The sequence below is a fragment of the Miniopterus natalensis genome, chromosome 4, assembly GCF_054644295.1.
Source record: "Miniopterus natalensis isolate mMinNat1 chromosome 4, mMinNat1.hap1, whole genome shotgun sequence".
Taxonomy (NCBI): Eukaryota; Metazoa; Chordata; class Mammalia; order Chiroptera; family Miniopteridae; genus Miniopterus; species Miniopterus natalensis.
In genome coordinates this window covers 25,444,445-25,466,783 of record NC_142084.1, presented here as the reverse complement: position 1 = coordinate 25,466,783, position 22,339 = coordinate 25,444,445, and the positions used below count along the sequence as shown (strand labels likewise).

At 51.5% G+C, this 22,339-nt stretch overlaps 1 protein-coding gene across 3 annotated transcripts; it reads left to right on the top strand.

Annotated features, from left to right (window-relative positions):
* Window positions 1-1,273: 1,273 nt before the first annotated feature.
* On the top strand, window positions 1,274-17,714 carry RNF44 (ring finger protein 44). 3 transcript variants are annotated; one of them, XM_087816433.1, is made up of 12 exons: window positions 2,400-2,813; window positions 8,240-8,294; window positions 12,446-12,597; window positions 12,805-12,985; window positions 13,387-13,554; window positions 13,940-14,116; window positions 14,214-14,375; window positions 14,465-14,589; window positions 14,824-14,911; window positions 14,999-15,120; window positions 15,267-15,366; window positions 15,573-17,714. In XM_087816433.1, the coding sequence occupies exons 1-12, from the start codon at window positions 2,602-2,604 to the stop codon at window positions 15,633-15,635; spliced, it is 1,605 nt and encodes a 534-aa protein (XP_087672559.1). In that variant the 5' UTR covers window positions 2,400-2,601; the 3' UTR covers window positions 15,636-17,714. The 3 variants fall into 3 exon arrangements, with proteins under 3 accessions (XP_087672561.1, XP_087672559.1, XP_087672560.1); XM_087816435.1 differs by lacking the exons at window positions 2,400-2,813; window positions 8,240-8,294 and adding an exon at window positions 1,274-1,698; XM_087816434.1 differs by lacking the exon at window positions 8,240-8,294 and having other exon boundaries at window positions 2,731-2,813.
* Window positions 17,715-22,339: the final 4,625 nt, after the last annotated feature.

Here is a 22,339-nt window from a genome sequence, read left to right as displayed (position 1 = left end):
TGACGGAGAGGGCAAGAGGGAACTTTCTAAAGTGATGAAAGTGTTCTGGATCTTTATCAGGGTTTTAGTTATATGGAGGTATACATTTATGAAAAATTCAGTAAGTTATACACATAAGGTTTGTGCATTTTACGGTATAAAGTGTACACTAAATTAGGCCTTAATGTAGTTCTAATTTTTTTTTTTTTTAGGAAAAATAAGTGTTTGCTGAAGAATAAACCAGAGTGATGTAGAAAGCAGGCTCTTCTTCATCTACAAAATGGGCATTACAGCAGAACCCAACTCAGAGGTCTGTTATAAAGATTAATCAAGTAATGCAGTCAAGCACTTAGCACAAGGCAAGTGATAGGCATGCACAGGAAGTACCAATTCAGTTACACATCAGGCTTCTTTCATAGCCACTGAATAGAAATCCTGGGCCTTGTCACTTTCTAGCAAAATCCCTCACCTCACTGTGCATCTGTTTTCAAATCTATAAAACAGGGATAATAATATTCCCACACTGGGTTGTTAGATTTTAGGAATACCTATGTTAATTCATGTTAAGCACTTAGAATATTGTTTGGCTTGTGATAAAAGCTCAACAAATGAAAGCTTTAAAAAATAGCCCTGGCCAGTGTTGCTGAGTGGTTAGGGCATCAGCTCATGCTTGGAGGGTCCTGGGTTAGATTCCCCCTCAAGGGCACATACCTGGGTTGCAGGTTCAATCCCTCTCCCAGTAGGGGTGCGTGCAGGAGGCAACCAATAGATGTGTCTCTCTCACATGAATGTTTCTCTCTCTCCCCTCCTCCCTCCCACTCTCTCTAAAAATCAATGGAAAAAATATCCTCAGGTGAGGATTAACCAAAAATTAATAATAATTTGGTCCCAGGCTCTATGAAGCACGCAGGGACCTTTCCCCAGCCCCTTTACCAAGGTGCTTTTCCTTGCCTCTCTCTGTAACTTGTTTCCTGAACCCATTTCTTCTGTGGCTCACTTCTACCTCTGTGACTTTCTAAATAAACTTTCTCATGTAAAATAATAATAAAATAAGTTAGCCTCAAAATAGCAGGCCTAAGCAGCAGAGGGGCCCAGTCCTCCGCTGAGAAAAGGGGGCCTCATGGGACATCCTCTGGGAGGGGAGGTGTTCAGGAACTACAACTCCCAGTATGACACGCCCAGAGTGGAGCACGCTGGGAGTTGTAGTTCTCCCCGGGCTTAATACACCCGAGGATGCCCTGGGGCCTCCGGATGCCCAGCCTGAGCAGGGGTCCACCGTCCTCTGATCCAGCCTCGTGTAGTGATGGGCATACGTCTCCTCTTGACACCGAAGCCTCCCAACTTCCCCAAGGAGGTATTAGTGCTTTCATTTCGCAGACGAGGAACTGAGGCTGAGGAAATGGCCCAAACGGGAGAATCAAGATCGGCTGACGCCGGAGTGCTCTTTGTATACGGATCCCTGCCTCCCTATCCGAGGCTGGGGAAGAACGACAAGCTCTCCCAGAAGCAAAGGCTCTTTGAAGGACCACGGAGTCATACTAATTTTACAGACGAAGAGACGGCATCAGTCACTAATCCAAGGTTACACGGACGGTAGCCGGCGGTTGGAACGCCAGGCTCTGGACTCTCCGCCCTTTGCCGCCGGAAACTGAGTGGGCGTGGTCGAGCCCCGCTCCGCCCCTTTCCACCTCCTGCTTCCGCGCGCTTGGTGTAATCCAGGTAGTTCCATACGCGCGGGAGAGGGGGGGAAAGCTGCGCAGCTAGCGTGGGCCCCGGGCGCGCGCGCGCTCCCAGTGGTGAGGTCCGCGGGCGGTTCCATTGCGCGGGGCCAAAGGGGGGGCCGCGGCAGGCGGCGCTCGTGCCGCAGCGGGACCGGGACCCCGGGCTGCAGCGGGAGCGACGCGCCGGCCGCCCGGTGGGGGTGGAGCCCCGCCGCGGCCCCAGGTAATGCCCGGCCTGGACCCTGCGCCGTGCGCCCCAGCTGCAGGGACTGCGGGGACGGAGCGATAGGGGGCGGCAACGGGCTGGCCGAGGAGCGCAGAGACTTCCTGCGAGGCCTCTGCCTGCATCCGCAGGACCAAACCTCGCTGTCCCGGGTCACTGAGCCAGAGGCGCTCCGCTCAGCAGTCCGCCCGCTAGGTCCAAGTGCCCCTTTCGGAAGCCCCTGGGAACTACTAGTCCCAACGTGCCCTGCGCCTGCCCCGAGCGTAACCCCCCGCGGGTCCCAGCTTCAGCTGGGGCCCGGGAGTCTGGGATAGGGAGCTGCAGTCTTTCCTCATCGCGTCCGTCCTTTTTACTGGAGCTCCTTGTGCCAGCCCCTGGGGAGCCAGAGCGTCCTGGTCCTGCCCTGGAGTGGCTGCAGGCCCGGGAAACAGACCACTGCGCCCCAGTGCCGTCGTTATTATATTCAGGATGTCCGATCGCCTGGGGGGGTCCAGAGAGGGTCTGTCTTGTCCAAGGTCACACAGCTTCCGTGGCCTGAGGCCCACTAAGCCAAGTCGAGCTGGTGCTGGAGGTTGGAAAGGCGATGTGGACAGGAGGCAGGTGGCAGGAATTTTGTTGGACTCATTCCCTAGATCTGCTATGCGCCGCAGTCCCGTAGTCCCCGGTTTTCACCTCTAGATGATGTGGTGGCGGTACCTGCTCCCTCTTCTGCAGACCCTGGGGGTTCCCAGTGGTGAGAGCTGCAGGGAAGAGTACGCCGGAAAGGAGAGCCCCTCCCAGCGCTGTACCCACAAAGCTCCCACATCCAAAGGCAGATCTAGACCTGGAGAGTGGGGCAGGTACCCCCAAAGATGCACACATAGTGAGAAAGCCACTGTTGACTCTCTGAGGTATGTACTCTTACCCCATTTTACACCTGGCCAAACAGCCTCACAGAGGTGGTGACTTCCTCAAGGTCACAAAGCTAAAAGGCAAAGCTGTGGTCCAAGCCCACACAGGTTGGCTTCAGAGGTTCTGTTTTTAATGATCAGTGTATTTCTGCCTCCTTCGTAGCCTAGATGAACAACATTGTTGGCACATGCTAAGAGCTCAGTAAATGTCATCTGTCACTAGTGTTGTTATCCATGTCCTGATTTTACAAATGAGAGACTGTGAGGCAGACAGAGGCTAAATAACTGACCCACAGTTTCAAAGCTGGGGCCAGAGAGCTGCAGACTTGAGCCCCAAACCTGAGAACACCATTACAGACAGCTCACTCTCCCCCTATCTGATCAAAGGTGATTCTTTTTTAGGGGAGTCAAAGCTTGGGGCTCAGATATGAGGGTGGTGTGTTTAGGCCTGTCCTGAGCTGGCTCTACGAGGCTGTGCTGTATGCCCCTGGATGATTCCTCAATCTCTCTGTTCTGCCTAGAAGACTACTCTGCCCTGCCACTTTGGACGGTTTAAGGGGTCTTAGAAGAAAGGAGTGGGGTACTTTCTGACCCTGAGGGAGGGAGGGTGGCAGCCAGCTGTACAGGCTCTTAGGCCAGTGAAGCAGGGCAGGGCCCCAGCAGGAACAAATGACCCTGCCTTCTTCCTGCCCAAGTAGAGTCCCTCCCATCTGCAGAGGAGGCCTGGGGGTGGGAGCTGGAATGTATATCCAGTGCTTTGCACTTGGAGTGATCAGGATTGAATCCCCCTGCCGCTTATTCACCCTGCGGCCTGGAGCCACCCACTAGTCTCTGATCCTCCCTGGTCTCTCTCCTCCTGCCCCAGGACATCTGTGCTTTTATTAAACAGTCCTTGGGGACCTGTGTTGGTATTTGAGTGGCATGAACCAGGCTTAAAGTGAGATAGAGTGTGATCCCAGGTTTACCCCTTGATGGCTATATGATGGTGGGTGAGTCATATTTCTTCTCCCCTGAGTTTCCTCATCTATAAAATGGACAAATGCTGGTGCCTAGCTCTTACGTCATTGGAAGAACCAGTAAGCCAATGATCAGGACAGGACTTACCCAGTCCATGCAGGAGGCCCTAAAACCCCGATTTCGCCACAGAACCTCATGGCAGACGCCTGGGCAAGGGTGAGCCACCCCCACCTATGGTTTCTGGAACCCACTAGACTATACTTCCGGGATCTGTGGCAAGGCGAGTTACTTCCTGAGTCACCTTCCTCATCTGTATGAAAAAAGTAGTAGAACTGGCCTTGAAGTGGGTGGGGTGGGTTGAGAATGAGAGATGCAAGAGGTAAGCAGGCCACATCCCCACAGGGGTTCCAAAGCATAAGCCTTGTCAGAGAACCTAAGGGGATTTCACAGGAGAGTCCAGATTTCTTGCTTCTCTGGAGGATCTTCCCACTTGCTCCAGAGTCTGCATGCACTCAGGAAAGGTTTTTCAGGTTAGGGGGGATATGTTGTTGGCCTCTGGCCCTGGGGAGAACCAGAGGGGCTGTGGGCATTTACTAAAGTTTGTGCATGAGAGAAGACAGGGCAGGGATTTCCTGGCCCTGTAGCATGAAGCAAAGGTCAAACTGAGAGCCCCTTCCTTGGGTACCCACCACCCAGTGTGGGCTAGGGTAGGGGGCATCCCCAGGAGATAGCCTTCTCCTGTCCTGACACAGTGTGATGACAGTCGTGCTGTGTGATGAGGAAGCCAGAGCAGTAGACTGCCAGAAGACAGGTCAGGAGGCCCCAGGAGGTAGGCGGGCTGTGGGCTGAGCCCTAAAGGTTGAGCAGAGTTTTGCCAGAGGTTAGTAGTAGAGGGGGTTGAGGATGTTTTAGGCAGAGCAGATGATACAGTCAGAGGTTTAGTGGCTTCTAAGTAGGTATCTGGAGCATGGCTGAAGAGTTACTTTCTGAGGGTGGGGAATGGGAAGGTTTCTAACTGTGTGTTCTGGGACAAGTCATTTCACCTCCTGGAGCCACAGATCTTCACCCATAAAGTGAGGCTAGTGGTATCTGCCTCCCAGTGGAAGGCTGGATATTAGTGCCCTTAAAAATTCTGAATTTCCTGTGCTGGCCAGTGTAGCTCAGCGGTAGAGTGTAGGCCCTCACACTGAAGGGTCTCGGGTTTGATTCCCAGTTAAGGGCACATACCTAGGTTGCAGGTTTGATCCCCAGGCCCAAGTCAGTGCATGTGTGGGAGGCAACCAATCGATGTGTCAACACATCGATGTTTCTCTCTCTGTCTCTCTCTGTCTCTCTCTCTCCCTACAATGAAAAAAAATATCCTTGGGAAGGATTAACAACAACAACAAAATTCCTTCAGGCCAGAGAGGAGTGTTGAGTGATGGATTGTGGCACAGCTGTGTGCAAATTAAGTGGCATGAAGTGAAGGCCAGGGTGCACTGAGCTCTGAGTTCAGAGATAGGGGAGTTCAGTACAAGCTGAAGACTTTGCAGCTTCCTGTAAGAGGTGAGATGGGAGCAGGGTCTCAAAGGGCAGAGAAGAGGGGTGGAATGGTAGAAAGAAAGAGAGAGGGTATCCCCAATAGGAAGGTGGCAGGCAAGGAAGGCCAGAAGGTGCTCCACCATGGTTGTGGGAGAGGGTTGGGTAGAGGTGAGCCTGAGAAGTTTGGTGGGGGAAGCTTAGTGAGAGCACACCTGAAGGCCAGGCAGCAGGTTCTATCCCTGCACAGCAAGCAAGGCGTTGTCTTAACAATGTAGGCACCTTTGAATGTGGGGAGGATTTTTTCATTGCTTTTGCATAGTGGGAAAAACAAAAGGTTGGAAGGGTATGGAAGAAGAGAGAGGTGATAAATGGTTAGAAAATGCCATCAATCACCCTGTACATCCCCATCTATTCTCATACACACATACTGTTAACTGTGATGGAGAGAGTTTGGCTTTTCAGGTACCATCTGTAGTAATGCATCATGAACTTGATCTCCTGTGCCTAGAGATCTGCAGGCAGTACCATCTTCAGTCATTGTGTTGCTGGCTGTATGTACATCCTCGATGCTAAACAACACTTCGATAAACATGTCAGTTCCTCAAACTTCTGTATTTTTCCATTGGATACCTTTCCTAAAGGGGGATTTCTGACTCTAAGAGATCAGAAGTTTTTAAGGCTTAAAAGACTAAAACCATACTCTTTGACAGTAATTTTCTTTAGACTTTTCAGTAGGTTAAACTGTATAGGGTTTTTTAAAAACAGCAAATATAGCCCTGGCCATTGTCACTGAGTTGGTTGAGTGTCATCCCATGCACCGAAAGGTTGCTGGTTCAGTTCCCAGTCAGGACACATGCCCTGGTTGCTGGCTCAATCCCCAGTAGGGGGTGTGCTAGAGGCAGCTGATTGATGTTTTGCTCTCACGTGATTTTTTTTTTTCCTCTCTCCCCTCCCTTCCTCTCTCCCTAAAAATAATTTTTCAAAAATATTTAAAAAATAAAGTAAAAGAGCAAATGTACAAAACCATATACAATAAAAAGTCTATCCTCCTGACCCAGTGGTCTCTTCCAGTTCTCCCTGAGGACAATTGTCCATTTCCTATATATCCTTCCAGAAATATTCTGCAGGTATTGTATATATCTAATTAAAAATATAGATATTGTTATAGCATCTTGCTTTCAATTTTTATTTTTAAATTTTTTTAAAAAAAGTATACCAGAGAAGCATAGGAAATGTCCCCCACCCCCCTCCCCAGTTGCCCACCACACGTTAACATTTTGCTCTGGCATCTCTTAGGGCTGTCTTGGAGGTAGCCCTATGTCAGTGCAGCACCATACAGGAGAGTCAGTTATTGATTATATACATACACCATTCTTTTTTGTTGTTTTGTTTTATCTTTTTTCTTTTATTTTATACACCATTCTTTATTGTGCCTGCTCCCAGCTCTTGGATATTTAGGGTATTAGTGATTTTTTTGCTTAAATAATCAATATGGAGATAATATCCCACTTTGTATGTCTTCCTGGAAAGGCATCCAGTCAAAGGAGGAAGCTTGGCTTTGGCTTAGGTTTAAACATCTGCTCAGCCACACTTCCCTGGCTGTGTGACCTGGGGTCAGTGACACCCCTGTTGATCACCTACCCATCTGTAAAATGGGCAGGTTGCAGAAATCCCTCTGTCGCATAGCCAGCTGCTGGGAGTACAGTAGAAAACTAAACTTCATTGGGCTTAGTTACCCAATTCCCTAGGCAAGAAGCAGCTGGAGCGCCAAAAGACTGCTGCTCTAGCTTCAGATTGTTACCCGCCCCTTTCCCTGGCCGTGCTGGGGGCGGGCCGCTTAAAATGTCTCTGTGATGTCAGCGTCAACAGGACCAATCCCCCTGCAGATCAGGCGATAACTTATTTGCATGGGCTGCTCGCTATTGGTCCGTTAGGCAAATCCAGGGCGTCCCAGCTTTTTAAAGCCGCCGCGTAATTTAAACAAGGAGATGCAGGGAAGCCAGACCATGATGTCATCGCAGCACAGTAGCTCTTGGGGCTGACGTCATATCTGGGGAGGTTGTCGGCCCAGGGCTGTTAGAGCTTTCCTCACCACTCGGGCTGGCCTAAGAGGACACCCTAGCCTGGTCGAAGATCGGCCCCACTGTACTTCAGTATCCCAGGTGTTGCCCTGTCTCTAAGGTGGGAACCATGACATAGTAAGTCCGGGCTTCGGTTCTGTCGGCGGGACCCATTTCTCCGGCAAAGAAACTGAGCCTCAGAGGGGTGAGTGGCTCGCGAGTTTGCATAGCAAGTTTAAATTGCAGCTGATTGGTCTTGCCCACCTCGGAGTCTCCCTCTTTAAGTCCAGCCATGTGGCCCCGCCCCTTGCCAATAATGGCTGCGGTCCCTTTAAGTGCGAAGGTGGGAGCAAGGAGGGTATTTTTTTTTAACCTACCAAGATGGCGGTCCATTAATCACGTGCCTAGTTTCAGCGAGTGATTGATTCTCCCGGCCCCCGTGGGGCGGAGCTCTTAGCGTGGGGCGGGGCTGACGCGGGCTGCTGCCTGCTACTGTTTGCCCGAACCTCCCGGCGCGCCCCCGCGAGGCCCCCTCCCGCCCGGCGCGCGACCCCGCCGCTTCGAATGTTGTGAATCAAATGTTGGGTTTGTTACATTCCGCTGGCGCCGCGGACAGTTCTTAAAGGGCCAGCCGCGGGCAGCTGCGCAAACCTGTCCGCGTCCTGCGCCGCCTCCCGCTGCCGGAGGGCCTGGGCCGAGAGAGGCTGAGCGCGCGTGGGCCTCGCGAGGTAGACGCCAGCGGACAGACAACAAAGAGAGAGGGCCCCGGAAGGAGCCGGACTGCCCCCGGATCGGGGGGTGGGGAGGGGAGCATATTGTTCCGCAGGGCGGGGGCTCTTAAAGGGTCCGGGCAGCCCCCCCCCCCCACCACCACCACCCCTTGCCCAGCTTGGCCGCCCTAGATCGGGAACAAAGGAATCAACGTGTGTCCAGGCGGCTGAAGGTGAGTCGGGGCCAGAGCCCCCAGCTCCCGATTTCCGCATCCCTGGAAACTGCTGCCCCCTCCCTTGGGACTGGGGGCTGTGATATATATAGCTGGCTCCGCAGGGGTTAATCACCGGCGGTCCGGAGGGGGGCGGCGAGACCTCTAGGATCAGAGACACCCCCTCTCAGAGACCCCCCAATGCCTGGGCGAGTCTCCCTTCTCCGGAGTCTGAGCGCTGCGGTTGGAGAGGAAGGAGCCGCCCCCTCCCCCTGCCGCCGCCGCCGCCACTTCCTTTGTTGTTGCTTTTGTCTCACGCGGAGCACATGGTCCGGGATCCTCGACTCTTAAAGTCACAGCGCTCTTGCTCAGACGCCGCAGTTTGGCCTCCCGCCTCCCTTGTCCTTCCGAGCGCGGCACAAAGCAGTGAGATGGGGACGAGGGAGGCCCCTCTCCGGGCGGGTGTCCACACCTTGGCATCTCATCCCCTGGGAGAGGTAGCTGAGGAAACTTCCCGTAGCCCCGCAGTCTGTACCTGGACCGCGTTGAGGAGGGAACACTGGTTTTCTACCCCACTGATGTGACCACCTCGATTCTTGCGTCTGTGTCCTCTGGTTTCATTTGAGCGCTCTGGGAAGGAGAGATTTCCATCCCCCTTTTACAGTTGTGGCAACTGAGGCCCATAGAAGCAAGAGATTTCCTTGAGCAAGGTCACCCAGGGAGTCCTGGCTGGCCAAGCAAGGACTGACTCCTGGTTCCAAGTCTGGCTATTCTGGCCTGCCTGTTTTGGGGGGGTGAGGGAGAGAAGGGAATGGGTTTCTCATCCTGCTTAGCTAACTCATGCTTTGCTTATCTGCAAAACAGCACCTGGGCCCAAGTGACATGACATGGAAGGGACTCCCTAGACCCAGATAGGGGTAACTGCTGGGGCATGGGAAGTAGGAGGTGAGCATGGATGCAAGGTAGGGTGCCTGCTTCCAGGCAAGATTGGATTTAGGGCTGGGACCCTCAAGATCCATTTACACAGACCTCATTGAGAGGACAGCACAGAGGAGTGTGGAAAGGCAGAGCAGCTACCAGGTGGCCAACTCTGTTCTTTGACCTTGAGCAAGTTGCTAGCTCTAAGTCTGAGTCTCCCTTGACTCTTTCTCTCCACAGCAGGGTGAGTCGCAGGCGACTTCAAGAAAGCTCTCCTGATCTCCTTTAGGGCCTGGAATACAGAGTTGGGATTAAGTGTTTCTTAGGTTTGTTAATGTTAGTGAGAGTCAGGAGTTGGAAGAATCTGGGCCCAGGGGCCCAGCCATGACCAGTTTTGTCCCTCTCTGGCTTTGTAGTCTAGAGCAAGTTACTTGCTTTCTTTGGGTCTCAGTTTCAACTATGAAGTGGGTGTGTCCCCTCTTTGCTACCTCTGTTCCTAGTAGGACTTCAGGAATCACGCACCTCTCCCTTGCCAGCTGGGACATTCCCTAGGCAGGCATATTTCGGAGCTACTGCCTGCAGAGCTTGAAGTGACCCCTGCTTTCTGCTTGGAGGGTAGGGGTGGAGGTCAGCCTCTCTTATTTTCTATCAGTGATTGTAAACACCTAAGCTTTACAGACCACTCTTACCAGGACCTGTGAGCAGTCCTTGCCAGTCTACTGGGAGGTGGTCATTGGGCTGTTCCCATTTTACAGATAAAGAAGCTGAGACTCAGAGAGGGGAAATGATGTGCCCAAGACTCTGGCCAGAAGTCAGGGTGTCATGTGTGAGAATGTAGGGGTCAACACTGTCATCTTTTCACCATTGTCCATAGCTGAAGCCCCTTCCATCTGCTGTTTTGGGTTCTCAGCTCCTTATTACTTCCCTTTCCAGAGAAGTGGGTGTCTTTGAGGGGCTGACCACAGAACAGATTCCCATGAGCCTGGCCTCTGTGGGGTCCACCCCCTGAGCCCTGATGCTGCCCAGATTTCAGCAAGACAGCCTTGCACAAGAGTAGTGGTTGAGGCCACTGCCTGGGTCGTGTCCCAGTACACTTACAAGTTCAGCTGACTGGCCTTGGACCTCGCCTCTTTGAGCCTCACTGTGCCTATATCCAAGGGTCGCTATAGGACTCATCAATATGGCATATGGGAAGTACTGTAGTTGTTGTTACTATTCTTCATCATTAGGATTGTGAGTTCCCAGGATCTCTGACGTCAGTTAGAGCAGAGGTTCCCAAACCTGACTGTGCTGTAGAAACTGCTGGAAAATTTGGTTAAAAAATCTAGGTGCCATTGTCGCCCAACCCTGTAAAGATTCTGATCCAGGAGGTCTGGGCTTGGCCAGGAGTCTGTTGTTTCAGTTACTCAAAGGTTTCCTCTGAGTCTTTCTTGGCTTTTATTTGCTAGGCTGGATTGTCAGCAGGAATCAGGGAAGCTGTGTTTTTACATGCATGTGTAAGGATGTGTGCTTGGCCCACACCAGGGATCACAAACCCAGTCACCTATGGCGGGCAATTGGGGAGTGGTCCTGGGGTGGCTCATGCTCCAAGTAAGGGGAGCCAAGTGGAAATGAGGGCCCAGTGGAGCCAGATTGTCTGACCCCCTCTCCTCCAAAGGCCAGATTTGTATGTAGTCTCCCAATTTTGAATCATTGACACTAACCACTACAACAGACTGGCTTTGGCCCTGAGTGATTGATTCTCCAGTATGCATTGCCACACTGGGCCTGCCCACCCCTCTGCCAACTGGGTTGGGCAGGACAGGTGTGAATTCCAGCTTCCGCTTCCTGACTGCCTTTGGCAGGACAGTGTCCTGTCAGCTGGAGAAGAGCCTCCCTTGCAAGCTCATTTTGAGAGTCAGGGCCTAGGCTTCAAAGACCAGCACAAAGGAAATGTTTTTGCCACTGTTGGCAGGAAGGAACGGTGCTGAGGGGACAGTATACCGCCTCCTGGCTGTGTCAGCAGGGAGGTGACACTTAAAGTTGGGTATCAAGGATGCCTAGGAATTTTGTCAACTGGAGAAGGAGCAGAGCAGTGAGGGCCTCCGTGTGACAGGAACAGGAAAGGCCTTCAGCTTTAGGGGCCTGACATTTCAGAGCTTTCCCTTCCAGGGCCTCATCCCAACCTCTGGAGTTAATAAGTAGTCCCCCCAACTTGTCCCACCTGAACCCCCAGGGAGGGAAGAGACCTGCCACACCCCATTCCTGCATAACTTCCTCCTTTTGGTTCTGGCTTCCCCTTTTTTCTCAACAAGCCCCACCTTCCACTTGATGGGGCCCCCAGAACAAGCGCCTGGCTGCATTTCAGACCTACCTGACCAACCAAGGTGGCTGGCTTCCTTTAACACCTCCTGGGAAGCCCCTGGGCTGGACTGCTCCCTTCGGCAGCAGGGTGCAGTGAAAGGCTTGTGGTCAGCCCACCTCCCAGCTTTTGACTCTTGGGCAAGTCCCTTTCTCTCTGAGCCTCAGTTTTCTCTTCTGTAATATGGAGCCAACTATATCTTTTTTGAAGAATAGATGAAGTCATACATGGGTAGTCACTGTGGGAATGGGTTATGGAAAGAAACAAAGGTACAACCAGGTCTCTACCTACGATAGGCCTCAGCTAGAGAAGGAAGGGAGGTGGCCCACTAGGACTTTGTCACCTGGGGACAGACTTGCCTTGGACTAGGAGCCCCCGAGGGCAGGAACTGGGTTAGAAACTCTTACCTGGCAATAGTGGAAGGAAAACTGGGCCCCAACCCTGATTGGAATCCCCCTGAGCCAACCAGATGGAAGGGAGGAAGCTGGAGTCCCCCCAGGAACCCTACCTGCCTGGAGGCCAGAGCTGTAGACCCTCACACTGGAGTGTGCCCTGAGGTCCCTACACTAAGGGAGCCTTACTGGAGCCATCTGGCTCAGAAGCTTGCTGGCCAGCTCTCTGAAACTTCTACAACCCTAAGGGAGCTCAGTCCCATTTTGTAGAGCAGAAGACTGAGGCCTGGGCTTTCAGTAGGCCAAGCCTATCCCCGGTCTCAGCCCTGAGCCCCAGTGACAAGAAGAGGGCCAGAACCAGACAGAGTGCATGTGCACAGGACGCACAGGGTGGGAGTGGGGGCAGACATCGCCTGCCCCAGAATCAAAAAGCAGGGGTTTGATTCTGTCTCCTGGACCCCTAATGGGGCAAGTGTCTGGGTTACTCTGTGCTTCAGTTTCTTTGTCTTTTTGACTCCTAGGGTTGTGAGCCCCAGCCCAGCCCCTCCACCCCTCTGCCACCCCTGATGCAACCATGGGCTCTGGCAGTGACTAGGTGGCCACCCTCCACCCCTGTGAGTCAGCGGCGATTGTCTGCAGGACCTGGCAGCACCCCTGCCCTGCTCCGGGGAAGGTAGGAAGGAACCTCCCAGTCCTGCAGCCCCTGGAGCTCCTGGTGCTGGGGCTGTCAGCTTGGGTTGGGGCACAGGGGCCAAGGGTGGCGGGACACATGCCCTGAGCTTTCTTCCTTCCCCAATGGGTAGTGACCTTCACTTCTCTCCATGCTCTGTGAATGAGTATCCCCCCTCAGTCCTACCTGGGCCTCCTCTCTGTGGTGCAGCCCTGGCCATGAGGGCCTCCTGCCTGCCCAGGATGAGCACTTACCCTCCCAGCAGCCTCCGCCCCGAGCACCACACCTCCTTGTAGAGGAGCGCCGAGCCTCGGCTCCTGCCGGCGGGAGCCCCCGAATGCTGCACCCAGCCTCCCAACAGAGCCCGTTCATGGTTGATCTCCACGAGCAGGTAGGCAGAACACCCCTATCGAACGCCCTGGCCTCTGGCAAGCCCATCTGTGAAACAGAAGTGACAGAGCCCTGATTTCACCCTGCTTAACTCATTGCGTATTTAGGGAGCCATTATTAGCCGTGCTTTATAGGTTGGTAAATTGAGGCCCAGAGAATGGAAGGGCCTTCCCTGAGGACACACAGTGGAGAGTGGTAGAGCTGGAAGCCCCTCCCAGGCTCCCAGAGGGTCCTCTCTGCCCTTTGGGACTTGAGGCCAGGAGAGGGCGTCCAGGTCTGAACCTAGGTAGGCCCCAGCTAGAGAAGGGAGGGAGGTTGGCCCGGCAGGACTTTCTCACCTGAGGGCAGCATCTCATGGCCAGGTTTCCTCCCTGCAATTCCCGGGCCTCTCTCCACCCACAGGTACACCAGGGACCCGTCCCTCTGTCCTACACAGTCACCACAGTGACGACCCAAGGCTTCCCTTTGCCTTCAGGCCAGCACATCCCTGGCTGCAGTGCCCAACAGCTCCCAGCATGCTCCGTGATGTTCAGTGGGCAGCACTACCCGCTCTGCTGCCTCCCGCCCCCGGTGAGTGAGGGCCTCCACCTCTCACCCCCACACCCCCATCCCCACCAGAAGGGCCAGCATAGGCCAGTGGCAGAACTACCAAGCTTATGACACCCATCCAGGTTGTCAGAGCGCCTCCTGGGTTCCAGGCCATAGCCCTATACACCCATTGCCTGCCAGTGGGAGCCCCAAATGCTGCACCTAGCCTCCCAGCAGAGCCCATTTGGGGTGGTAACTGGGCCTTAAGAGTGTGGTGTCCTGCCTGGATGGCCTAGGCCAGGGATGGGGCGGTCAGTCCAGGGGGCTTTAGTGGGGACCTGTTGCTGAATGGGGTGGCCCCTGGCCCACGTCACCACCATAGGTCCAGCCCAGAAGAACATGTTCTAGTTCCTGCCCCATCTCTCAGCAGCTGATCCAGGCGTGTACCATGCAGCAGCTCCCTGTGCCCTATCAGGCCTACCCCCACCTCATCTCCAGTGACCACTACATCCTGCACCCCCCACCGCCAGCCCCACACCCCCAGCCTACCCACATGGCGCCTCTGGGGCAGTTTATATCACTGCAGACCCAGCACCCGCGTATGGTGAGTCTGCGCGATGGGGCCGATGCTAGAGGAGGTGGCATGGGAGCAGGGGCTTCCCTGTCACTGACTTCAGCTGACCCACCCCTGCCTCTTCCAGCCCCTGCAGCGGCTGGACAATGATGTGGACCTTCGAGGGGATCAGTACCCTCTGGGAAGCTTCACCTACTCCACCTCTGCCCCAGGCCCAGCCCTGTCCCCGTCTGTGCCCCTGCACTACCTGCCCCACGATCCCCTGCACCAAGAGCTGTCCTTTGGTGTGGTGAGTGCCATGCCTCTCCCCACTGCTCCCCCCCAGGCTTTGGGGCCATGGGAGTCGGGCACACCGGCTAACCTATCTACCTCTCACAGCCCTATTCCCACATGATGCCACGGAGACTGAGCACCCAGAGATACCGCCTGCAACAGCCACTGCCCCCACCACCCCCACCACCACCTCCGCCACCGTATTACCCCAGCTTCCTGCCCTACTTCCTGTAAGTACCAGCACATCTGCCCCAGAGCCATGGTGCTCTGTTCTCCTGGGGCCTCCAGTGGTTAGACCAAACACAGCTCGTGGGGTCCCGGAGCCTCAGGTCATCTGGCACCCCCAGCAGACCACACACACACACCCCAGCTGGGCTTTCCTCTCCTACAACATCCTGGGGCAAACACTGGGGCCCCAGTACCTACTCTCCTTGACCCTGGACCCCCGTGCCTATCTCCCCTAGCTCGATGCTGCCAATGTCACCAACAGCAGTGGGGCCCACCATCAGCCTGGATCTCGATGTGGATGACGTGGAGATGGAGAACTATGAGGTCCCCTGGAGCCCTGTCCTGGGAGGTGGGGGCTTGGGGACCTCCAGCCCAGGCCACTGCTGACCCTACCCTCCTGCCCATATGCAGGCCCTCCTGAGCCTGGCGGAACGACTGGGAGATGCCAAGCCTCGAGGCCTCACCAAAGCAGACATCGAGCAGCTTCCAGCCTACCGCTTTAACCCAGACAGCCATCAGTCCGAGCAGACACTGTGAGTGCTGTGCCCCATCTCCTGCTGTCTGTGAGCATAGATGGGTTGCAAAAGAACCCTTTCGGGGGGGGGGGGGGGCTCATGCTCTGCAGTGACCCTTCCGTCAGCCATCAGCACAGAGGTGACATTCTGTGCCGTCCTCCCAGGTGTGTGGTCTGCTTCAGCGACTTTGAGGCGCGGCAGCTGCTCCGAGTTCTCCCCTGCAACCATGAGTTCCACACCAAGTGTGTGGACAAGTGGTTGAAGGTAATGCAGCCCAGGCCACTCCCAGGTGTTCCTCAGGTGGTGAGGGAGGAGGGTGTGGGCTCGGGGGCTTCCCTTCTCATCCTTGTCATCATCCAGAAGTTCTGGCTAATTCAGGGGGCTGCGTCCCCACCAGGCAGCAGAACAGACCCAGGTGGGATGGGGGACAGGTAAGAGTGGGGTCTGATATGCAGCTGCTCCCCCTGCAGGCCAATCGGACGTGTCCCATTTGCCGTGCTGATGCTTCCGAGGTGCCCAGGGAAGTTGAGTGAGGCCTACAGCTGCCCATGAGAACCCTGCCCGAAGCTCTGGAAACTTGGAGGGGATGGGGGACCCAGGGAGGATGGGGAAGGAGTGGCCCAGGCCTACCCCATCCTTCCCACCTGTATCTCCAGAGCTGGTGCCAGGGTCAGGCCCAAGAGAAGCCCCTGCAATAAGCCCCTGCATTTGCCAAGCTCCAAAGACTCCATCCCCAGTCTGCCTGCCATTCGCCCGCCACGGAGCTGCCTGAGTGTCCCTAATTCAGTGTCCCATTTGCCCTCAGTTGCGTCTCCTTTTTCTGACAGCACTGGGAACCCGGGGTCTGTTCTCTTATTGTGGCTGGTGGAGATCCTTGGCCCCAGGATGGACAAAGGGGCACAGTCCTGGGTCACTTGGTCTCTTGCACTGAAATTGCATGCCCTCTTCCCAGGTGGCACTGACAGGCATGGACAGACAATAGCATAAGGCCATTTCCTGAGACCCAGGCCTGGGTCCTCTGGTCTTGGCCCCAGTCAGACTCAGGCAGCCAGCCCTACCCAGCCTGCTGTGAGGGGTGGGCCTTGCTCCCTAGAGGACTCTCACCCCAGGCACAACATTCCAGCCACACCCCCAGGCTGGAGAGCCTCAGAGCCAGCCAGCCTCCTGTACAGGACGGAGACAGGCTCTGAGCCTGGGCGGCACATATCCTGAGGGGCCTGGGCCATGCCAGAGAGAGTAACCTATGTCCTGGTGGCCACTGCTCCCTTTCAGTGATGGGATCTAGACCCACCTGATGTTCCCTCTGTCATTTTGCATGAACATGAGGAGTAGCAGTTTTTCTTTATTCATTTGGCCCAAAATCGAGTGTAGGATTTGGGGGTGTGGATTTTTAAACAACTTTTCTTTTGGTTAAATGGAGGGTATTAGGGACCAACCAGGAATGAGTGCCCAGGGGGCAGAGAATGGTCTGGTGGTTCCACCTGGTCTACATGCATGTGCGCGGCCAGGGCTGGGCCGGGCGACCGATGGTCACAAGCAGAGTTAGGGGGTCTGTGCTCAGCTGATAACTGCCATGCACTGTACTGCACACGTCCCCAGAGCCTACCGGGACCATTTGCTTTTCAGGGCATTTCTCCCTCTCCAGCCAGGGCCCGTCTCCCATCCACCTGGGTGAGTCTCCTCCAAGGAAGTCCCAGGAGGACAGGGACCAGGGAGGGCGTGGGCCTCACCTCCAGGGGCCCCCTCCCAGCCTGAGCCCTGCCCTCCAAGGTCTGGAGGAGGCTCCCTGTAGGGTCTGGCTGAGCTTCCCTCCCTCTCCTTTCTAGTCCTGTCCTGCCCTACCCCCAGCTGGGGTTGCTGCCCAGAACGAACCGCGTGTGGGGCCGGCACATCCTAGCAGGCAGCCCCTGGCGCCTGCTGCCTCAGGGATGCTCCAACCACCCTCGTTCCCCAGCAGCGGCCCTGGCTCCCGCCTCCCCCGGCCTGCCATGGGGCCTCATCAGCCTGGCCCCACCCCCGTGGAGAACCCAAAGTCTTACTGTATATAACTCCAGGTGATGTTTCTATATTTATAGCAGCGTTGAAACCCCACGTGTTTTACACAGAGAACCATCCTCTCTGACCCCTCCCTTCCCCACCCCAACAAAAGGTTTCCAAAACCCTCCAGTTCCTGGGGCGGTTCCTGGGGCAGGCGCAACAGGCTCTCGGATTGTGTAGGCTGCAGCAATGGTTCCAGTGAGCAGCTGTTGAGGGGGGCAGGAGGAGAAACAACATTTTAAAAATCATTTTAAAAAAAGATTTATAAAACAATTATTTAGGATGTTTGTGATTTGCCGACCTTGCTATAGATGCCATGTTACCAATGATTTCCTGTGGTGGGGGCTTGTTAATGTTTACTCTTATTTACCAACTTCTGGCCTAGGCATGTCAGTGGGCAGCATCCCCCAGCCTGGCTGGGCCCAGCACCTGTGTTCTGTGTTAGAAAGGTTTTATATATATATGTAACTACATATACATATATATATATACATATAAATATATGTAATTGGGGGGCCCTGTTCCTTGCACATTTTACAGTTACCTCATTTTTCCCATGTATGTATTTGAGAAAATGCTAATATATAGAGAAAAAAAATGGTTCTTAAAGCTTAAATGTGTGGTTTTTTCCATTCCATTGGATTCACATTGGTTTGTAGCATTTAACATAACTAGTATGTTGTACTATATATATGTGTATACTGATTGAAATTTTTAACAGATTTGTACTTTTTTTAAAATGAAAGTTGCTAGTTCTGCTTGACTAAGTAGTGCAATCATTATTTTTTTTAATATTGTTGCTGATTTCAGAGGGATATTCACTAATAAATGTATGATGTATATCAAGTATTGCCCAACTGCCCTTGGCTGCCTGTGTTCTTTTGGTGGGAAGTGGGGCGGGGTGGGGCTGAGGTGGGCAGAGAGGATTGTTCTTCTCAAGAGTACCTCCTGACATAGAAGGGTCTGCCCAGCTGTCTCAACGATAACTTACTCTGCTTCACACACAAATGAGGCAGGAGTCTGTTAACAAGTGACAGGATTCCATTTAACTGGTTTGATGAAGGCATCACTTACTGGTCTGTCATTTAAGTTCTGGAGGTAGGTTCTTCAAGCATGACTGGGTCAAGGCTCCCTTCATCTTACAACTTTGTTTCCAAGGAGTCCTTTCTGTGGTGGTAGCTCTAGCTCAGTTTTCTGTAGTTTAGCATAATCTACACGGGAAAATCATTTATCCTGCGAATTCTAACAATTGCTGGGATGGTGTCTTATTACTCAAACTTGGGTTGTGTACCCATCCTTGAACCCTTTGCTGCCGTCGTGGAGCTACAGCAGTGTTATTTACCCAGCCTGCGTTACACGCCCGCCCACCCTAACCTGACCCACTGAGACTACATGAACTGGAGGCCCTCATCCCCAGGCTCTGGAGACAAGGGCCTGAGAACCACCAACAGGACCAGATGGTGATGTTGCATTCCTCTTACCCATACGGACTATGGTGCTGCAGGAAGCAGCATGGTCTGGAGCAGGAACAGTGGGCTGGGGTCAGGAGACCTAGGGCCTTGTATCTGTGATGCCACTGTCTGTAACCTTGGTCAGGGCACTTCTCTGTCAGCCTTTGGGGACAGAATCAGTTGAGTGATGTCCTAAGTGTGTTTCAGAGGAAGTCCTATGGGAACAGGATGGGGTTTGTACCCCCCAAGAAAAGGGGGCTCCAATTGATTAAGTTTGGGGAACCCCAAGTTGAAGGTAACAGGAACCTGAGTTGCAGGGCTTTTCTGAGCCTTGACCACACAGACGTGTTGTAAATCTCTGGGAGTGGATACATACTATGGGCAGTATTTCCATTTAGCCACATGTTGGGCTCAAGTTACATTCTCCGTAGCACACGGGACATGGTAGACTAGACTGGTGGTAGCGACTGAGTTCCCTGGGCCCTGGTCTGAGAAAATTGTCAGGTAAAGAAGTCTCGCAGCTTTTTTCAGTAGTTCAAGAAATACTGAAAAGAATACTGGGAAAGAAAAATCACATGATTATATCAATTGATGCAAAATAAAAATGCCCAAATTCATTCATGATAACTCAGCAAGCTAGCAATAGAGGGCAACTTCCTCAATTTGATAAAGAGCATCTACATAAAAACCTCTGCTTCTTGGTATGAAAAACTGCCTCCCTGCTGAGGTCAGAACAATGAAAGATGTTCTGATCTTTCACCACTCCCACTCAGCATCATACTGGAAGTCCTAGCCAGCGTAGTAAAGCAAGAAAAGAAATAAAGTTAGGCATACAAGGAAGAAAAGGAATAAAGCTCCCTGTTTGTAGATGTGATGAAAATCTGTAGAAAATCCCAAAAAATCTATCAAAAAAACACTAGAACTAAATGAGTTCATCAGGTCATAGAACACAAGATCAATACACAAAAATTAATCGTATTCCTACATACTAACTGAGTACAAGGACACTGCAAAACAATACCATTTGTAATAAAAGAAAAATGAAACATGTATAAACCTAACAAAATGTTACAAAACTTCTACAGTAGTTCCTTCTTGACTGTAGGGGATACATTCTAAGACCCGCCACTGGATGCCTAAAATGTCAAATAGTACTGAACCTTATATATTTTAATTTTTTAAAATACATGCATACATACACTTTATGGCTTCTCTTGGGGAAATTTGAATTGCCAGAATCACTACTCTTGAGCTTTGGGGCCATTATTAATTTAAAAAAATGTTTTTTAAAAAGCACTTTGAACACAAGCACTGCCATACCATGGGGAGCATAGATAGCATGGATATGATGGACAAAGGGATGATTCACATCCCAGGCGGGACAGAGGTTGGACAGAGTGGGATGGTGAGAGACTGTATCATGCTATTCAGAGCAGCTAGCAATTTAAAACTTAGAAATTGTTTATTTATGAATCTTCCATTTACTATTTTCAGACCACAGTTGATCACTGGGTAACTGAAATCACAGAAAATGAAACCATGGGAAAGGGGGGACTACTATATGTTGAAAACTACAAAACACTGCTGAAAGAAATCAAACAACTACATAAATAAACATATGTCATGTTCTTTGATTGGAAGACTCAACATAGTAAAGATGTCATTTCTTCCCAAATTGATCTGTAGGTTTAATGCAATTCCTATCAAAATTTTAGCAGAGTCGGTTTTTTCAGATACAAGCATACCTATTTTTAAATTTATATAAAAAGGCAAAGAAACCAGAGTAAGTAAGACAATTTTGAAAAACAAGAATAAAGCATGAAGAATCACTCTAGCCCAGTCCACGTGGCTCAGCAGTTGAGCCTCAACCTAGGATCCAGGAGATCGCAGCTCAATTCCAGGCCAGGGCGCGTGCCCAGGTTGTGGGCTGGATCCCCAGTAGGGGGCGTGCAGGAGGCAGCCGATCAATGACTCTCTCATCATTATGCTTCTCTCTCTCTCCCTCTCCCTTCTTCTCTCTGAAATCAATAAAAACTTTTTTTTTTAAATCACGCTACTTGATTTTAAGATTTACTGTAGAGCTGAGTTAACGTGTTTTGGCAGAGGAGTAGGCAAGTAGATGAATGGAACAGAGAAAAGAACCCAGTAACAGACCCATGAAAGAATGGCCAACTAATTTTTGAACATTTGATGAAGGATAGTCTTCAACAAATAATACTGGGGTAATTGGATTTCCATAGCAGAAGAAAAAAAAAGAATCTAACTAAACCTTACACTTCGTACAAAAATGAACTCAAAATGGATCATACAGAGGGGAAAGGGAGTGAGGGAGATAGAAGAAAGTGGGGGCGGGGATCCATGGTGATGGAAGGAGACTTGAATTGGTGTAGTAAACACGCAATGCAATATACAGATGATGTATTATAAAATTGTACACCTGAAACCTATAATTTTATTAACCACTGTCATCTCAATAAATTCAATTAAAAATAAAAATAAAGGACCACAGATTTAAAGGTAAAACATAAAGCTAGAAAACTTTTAGAAGAAAACAAGTAAAACTCTTCACTAGGATGTAGGGCTAGCTGAAGAGTTCTTACACATGACACCAAAGACACAATCCCCCCCAAAAAATCAATAAACTAGACTCCATAAAAAATTAAAACAATTTGCAAATCACATATCTGACAAGGGACTCATATCTCAGGTATATAAAGAACTCTCAAAACTCAACAAACATTCCACTTAGAGTAGCAATTTTCAACTTTTTTCATCTCATGGCACACAAACTATTAAAATTCTGTGGCACACCAAAAAAAATATTTTTTGCCAATCTGACAAATTAGGTATAATTTTTTGTTGTTTTTTGTTAATCCTCACTCAAGGTTATTTTTTTCCATTGATTTTTAGAGAGAGTGGAAGGGAGGGGGAGAAAGAGAAAAATCAGCGAGAGACACATCAATTGGTGGCCTCCCACACACACCTGGACCGGGGCCAGGGACTGAACCTGAGACCCTTTAGTGCACAGGCTGATGCTCCAACCACTGAGCCACACCAGCCAGGGCAAAATAGGTATAATTTTGATTCATTCTCGCTGGACGGCTATTGTTGTGTTGGCTGTTGCCATTTTTTATTAGACAATCTAAGGGCAAAGAGGTCAGTGCCCCTGACAAAATAAATAGGTATTGATATTTTAAAAATTCTTGTGGCACACAAGTTGAAAATTGCTGACTTAGAAAGTAGGCAAAAGACATCAACATACATTTCAGCAGAGGATATTTCTTGTGTTCAACACCATTAACAATTAAGAAAATGCAAATTAAACCATAGTTACATTATTACACATCTACTAAAACAACTAAAATAATAGTTTTACCTTTAAATCTATCATCCTTTATTTTATGTGACTATCAAAATGATAACATTAGAGAGATGAAAAATAGATTAGTGGTTGCCGGGGTTAGAGATGGGGGAAAAAAGTGGGGGGTAGCAGGAGGAAGACCTTTGTGGTGATGGAACCGTTCTTGATTATGGTGTGATTACACAAATTTGTACATGTGATGAAATGGACAGAAACAACCCCCCAGCCCCCCAACCCCCCCCACACAAATGGGTACATTTAAAACAAATGAAATCCGGGGATTGTGCCAATGTCAGGTTTCTGGTTTTATAAAAGGTATTATCAGATTTTCCAAGATGACAGCAGAGTAGGTGGAAGCTACACTCACCAGTTCCCAGCCCCAAACCAG

What these genes read in the sequence shown, in the direction of transcription:
- RNF44 (XM_087816433.1), top strand. Translation starts at nt 2,602, where the DNA reads ATGATGTGGTGGCGGTACCTGCTCCCTCTTCTGCAGACCCTGGGGGTT. An exon ending in CCTGCCCTGCTCCGGGGAAG is followed by an intron (nt 12,598 to 12,804) that starts GTAGGAAGGAAC and finishes TCTGTGGTGCAG; the next exon opens with CCCTGGCCATGAGGGCCTCC. An exon ending in TGGTTGATCTCCACGAGCAG is followed by an intron (nt 12,986 to 13,386) that starts GTAGGCAGAACA and finishes CTCCACCCACAG; the next exon opens with GTACACCAGGGACCCGTCCC.